Consider the following 5,264-nt stretch of genomic DNA (forward strand, 5'->3'; position numbering starts at 1 on the left):
TTCAAAAGCATGAATTCTTTGGCACTCAGCTTTCTTTATGATCCAACTTTCATATTCGTGCATCATATTGCACTTTGATTTAAGAATGCTGAGTTTCCCCCTCTATGTGCGGATTTTTCTTCTTGTTTCAATATTTGTTTAAAGACCCTGGGTTTGTTCTTTTTCATGTTAATTGTGATATTAAAAAACATACAGGAAAAACAGGCAAATATGTTAAGTATACAACACATGAAGGCTTATATATATCACTATCTGGATAAAATATCAAATACGTCATACGCTACAGATGCCTGACTCTTGCACTGTGAAAACCACTAACTACTCCAACCAAGAACATGGGCATTCTGAAAGTTAGGGGAGATGATGTCTACTTTCAGGGAAACCTGAGGTCCTGGTAGTCTAGGACAGAAGCAGGAGCTGAGATGCAGGGAGCAGAGAAAAGGCATGAGTATGATTCAAAGCCAGGAAATTCTAGAACAGATTTAGTTGGACAAACTTAGAAGCTGTGACTACATTAAGTTCAAATTTCATGATGGTATTCTGTCTCTAATATGAGGATATTTTCCGATTTTAAAAGAATATACATCAGGATGATTAAGATTTTCCAGACTAGGATTTTCTGCCAGAGAGACTGAGGGAAAGATAGTTTTCTCAGAACCACTGAGAAAGTCACTCCCTGGGGCCCCAACACTGTCTATGAGCAAGTGTCTGAGTCTGGCAGGTAGGGTGGGGGGCCCCCACCATCAGTGTGGGGAAAGTCTGTGCTCCAGGGGACTGGAGAGCAGGTGGTCGGTCTTTCACAGTTAGTGATGCTGAGAGCTGAGCGAGAGTCAGCATGGAGGCATCTGTGAGCATCTCAGCCAGCAGTCCAGACCGTGGGGAGATCATGACAGGGACTCCTGGGCTCTGGACCTGAGGGTGTTCCCACCTCCTTCCAGGGCTCCCCACCATTTCCTCCTCCCCCAGTTTGTTCTCCACTGAGAGGAGCAGCTGCTCTGACCCCAATTCCCTGGGGGAAGCAGCTGCTCAGCTGAGCACAAGGGCTGAGCCTATGAGGGAGGGGTATGTTTAGGGCCATGACATGTGAGGGTCCCAGTGAGGGTTCTGGGCACAGAAGTCACGTGCAGGGACCCCACCCTGGAGAGTGTGAGTGTGAATCTGTCCTAGACCCACAGTCACTGAGCCAGGCTGGGACCCCAGGAGCCTGGGGAACCCCTGTGATCAGTGGTTGAGGAGAGTGTATGGTTTGTGCCGGAAGCATGGCGGGCAGCTGTGTCCATTACTCTGGGTGAGACGAGAGGACCTTCAGGAGATGGAGACGCTCCCTCCATGGCCACAGGCCAGAGGGAGGAGATGGAGTCAGCTCAGCAGCCCCACGGGAAACTGGGGAAGAAAGGCACTTAGTGTGAGTGCAAACGCGGAACCGTAGTGATGAAGGAAAATAAAATGATGTTGCTTCTTCAGGTATTTTTTTTTTTAATATAAATGTAGTTCTGTGTATAAATTTTCTCTAGTTTTAAGTACCTATAATCTAAGCAATGACTAAAATATCCTTCAGTCAGTCAGTCAGTTCAGTTGCTCAGTCCTTAGGATATAGAGAAACCTAAGGACAAGGGCATGATGTAATTATAACCTGGTATGATGTCAATATTTTGCAGAGTATATACTGCTGACTAGACCCCAAACAACAAAGCACTGGAAGAAGCTCAATCAAGTCTCTTGTTAATGTAGGGACTTAATTCTTCTTGATTATTTTTAAAAGTTTCTGGTTTCATGAAAATATTCTACATCCTGTCACATATGTGGTAAGCATATAATAAGTAATTCCCATCATAGCTACACATCCTCTGGCTCTGTCTTGATGTCCATTATATTCCACCTGTGTTCGTTGCCTTTTCTGAAACTATTTTTCCCTCTTGATAAAGTATGCCTCCGTGTTTTCATAAAAGTGAGGCTGTGATGTATACACTTAATGTTTATGTAGATTAACATGCATATTTACCCTAAAAATGTTAGAGATGATTTTAGACGCTGAAGTGATTTATGTCAATCAGAAATGATTTACTTTTGAATCTGGCAAAATGCTAGGTGTTGATCACTTTCAACCAATTAGGGAACATGACTTGGAGGCTGGTCCTCAGCCTGGTGATTCCTGGCTGTTCCTGGTTCATCTCCTCTCCCAGGTGTGGCCCTTCCCCCATTCTACCTGAAGGCTTTGTTCTAACCAGGATCCAACCTTCTCTGGTGCCCGTGGAGCCATATTTTTATCTCTGACCACAGATATTACTGAAAGCTGTGCTTGGCTATGAGGTCTCCACCATGTCTTTTTTTCCCTTAAAAATGTTTAGCTCTGAGGATTCCTTTGTGAGATAGAAAATGTGTTAAGTGTCATTAAAGAGGAATAGGGCTCACCTCCCTCGGCTTCACTACCTCTCAACTTTTCAAGTACCTCCTCTCTTTGCCCTCCCTGTACATGAGATAGAAATTAATTATTAAGAATTTTTTTGAGTCTCCAGACAGTCCCCATACCTCTATAATTTGAGAGAAAGATTATCACTTACATAAGGAAATTCCAGGTGGAGTAAGATGGGCACTAGCTGGAGCAGGATGGGTTGAAGGAGGTGGAAGTTTGGGCTTTTAATAGGGTTGTGGAGGGACTTGGTAAAGGCACTTGTGTGGACTTGGGTTTATGAGTTTTGAGTATGCCTGGTTGTTGGACAGATTTAGGGCAAAGTGGATGCAGGAGAACAGGCTGCGAGGTATCACTGATCCTATATTAACAATGAAGTCAGACTTCTTGTTACCCGGAGCCCCTCTGATGTCTACATAAAGACTCAGCTTGCCATTGCCAATGCAAGACATCAGGTTCAATCCCTAAGTCAGGAAGATCCTCTCAAGCAGAGAATGGCAAATTTCTCAGGTTCTTGCCTTGGAAATCCCACGGACAGAGCCTGGTGGGCTGAAGCCCATGGTGTCAGAGTTGAACACAACCGAGCAACTAAACACAACAAATAAATATATCCCTTTTCTCCGAAATTTATACACTTCTTGTTCGGTTATAGAAAATACGATACTCCACCATTTAACAAAGTTGGAGTTACCAAAGCTAAAGAGAATCTAAGGAATAATTTGATATAAAGACACTGTGCAAAAGACCGTATCTCTCTAAGGACAGGATGAAGCAAATTGACAATGGCAACAAGTATTTACTGAGTGAAAACCTGGAGAATTCCATGGACAGAGGACCCAGAAGGCTACAGTCCATGGGATTGCAAAGCCACGACTGAGCGACTCACACTGCCGCTCACTTTTCATTTTCACTTACAAACTTTACCAGCCATATGATAACTATTTTCTATGTATTCATTTATTTAATTCTTATAACAAGTGTTAGCATTTTTATTGCTAAAGAAAGTAAAATCTTTTATTTTCCTTCATTACTGATCAATAAACCAAGGGAAAAGGGCTTTACTGATGACGCTAGTGGTAAAGAACCCTCCTGCCAATGGGGAGATATGAGAGATGCGGGCTTGATCCCTGGGTTGAGAAGATCCCCTGGAGAAGGAAATGGCAACTTACTCCAGTATTCTTGCCTGGCAAGTCCCATGGACAGAGGAGCATGGCAGTCTCCAGTCCATGGTATCACTAAGAATTAGACACAAATGAAGTGACTTATCATGCATGCAAACGAAGGGAAAAAAGGTTAAATAAATCTCCAAATATATACAACTGTTAAATACAAGTCAAATTCTGAACAAGAATGCATGGTTGCATCCCTTTTGTCTCAGATGGGAGTAAATACCATTGTTATGTTTCTTTCCCTGAGCTTCCCTCCACATCACCCCATTGAGACAGCAGTAACCTGGGTGAGAAGAAATACCTGAGCTTTCCCTCAGTTCCCCTTTCACAGAACTGGCTGCTATAGGACACAGGACCCCTCCAGTGCCTGCTGCTTCTGCCAGGACAAGGCTGTGCAGCTCATGGGACCTCAACATGTGGTGCCTGAAGAAGAGCTAAGACACTCATGATCCAGAGCCCTCACTGCAAACTCTTCCCCTGAGATTGCCACCTGTTACACAGACTCAGAGCATCCGCTGTCAGTTCCCCAGAGAAGCTGCACGTTGAGCAGCTGAGCCACCCAGGCAGGCAGGTTTGTGCTCAGGGCTGCATCACTGTGGGGGGATCATGTGTAGCTTGAAAACAGTAATAGACGCCAGCATCCTCAGCCTGCACACTGCTGATTGTCAGTGTGAAATCTGTCTCTGACCCACTGCCAGTGAACCTGTCTGGGACCCCAGTGTAACGGTTGGAAACCTGATAGATCAGACCCTGTGGTGATTGGCCTGGTTTATGTTGAAACCAATACAAATAGGTTTTTCCATCACTATATTTCAGACTCTGAGTAGACTTGCAGGAGATGGAGACTGTCTCTCCAGGGGTGAAAGACAGGGTGAGGGGAGTCTGGGTCAGCACAACATCCCCACTGGATCCTAAAAGAAATGACAGAAAATGTTCAAGTTACATACAAATATTAGAGCTCTAATGATCATTTCCAATTTCTTATTTATGTTAGCTAAAACACTACTTTATTTTACTCTCATTATCAATACTTTTCATCCATACAACAAAAATGTACAGTCACGATAATGACCCTGACATCCGTGAAGCGTAAAGAAGCTTCTCAACATCCCCTGCATCATCCCCACTTCCTCTGTCACAGTCCTGACCAGAGTACAGGCCCCCATCCTCCTCTCATCCCCCCTCTGTTCTTACCTGGGACCCAGAGCAGGAGGAGCCCCAGGAGCTGAGCAGGGAACCTCATGTTCAGAAGTTTGAACTGAGGAGTCCTGATAAGTCAGAGAAAGATCAGAGGTGAGCTTTTATCTTAGACTTGCAAGGGAAGATCCTCCCTGGGGAATGACATGCAAATCTCCTGGTGGGGGCAGCGGAGTAGACAGAGCCAGAGGGAGGGTGGGAGGGGTCAAACACAAGCAAAATGAAATAAAGCTCTTGTGTGTTTAGATGAATACCATTGGCTAAACTTTACACTTCTTGAAACAGTGGGAAGAAGAATCTCACTAAGAAAGTGCAGATTGACTGTCAGGACACAGTGTACGTGACCTGGGGCTCTAAGAAAGCACTGAAGACCCTGACATGCAGACAGGTGTGTCCAGGGTCAATAGTCAGAAGGGGACCACCATCTTGCTTTTCTTCCCAGATGATCTAGAAAACAGAACAGCTAGTACTGACCTTTAGAAATTTCT

General features: G+C 44.5%; 1 gene segment (V, D, J or C); it reads right to left on the minus strand.

Moving 5' to 3' along the window:
- Positions 1–4,158: 4,158 nt before the first annotated feature.
- LOC122442480 lies at positions 4,159–4,883 on the minus strand. The segment is given in 2 exon segments: positions 4,159–4,490; positions 4,774–4,883. Coding segments are annotated over 2 exon segments (381 nt in total).
- Between the last annotated feature and the right edge of the window lie 381 nt (positions 4,884–5,264).

This window comes from Cervus canadensis, chromosome 5 (genome assembly GCF_019320065.1).
Source record: "Cervus canadensis isolate Bull #8, Minnesota chromosome 5, ASM1932006v1, whole genome shotgun sequence".
Taxonomy (NCBI): domain Eukaryota; kingdom Metazoa; phylum Chordata; class Mammalia; order Artiodactyla; family Cervidae; genus Cervus; species Cervus canadensis.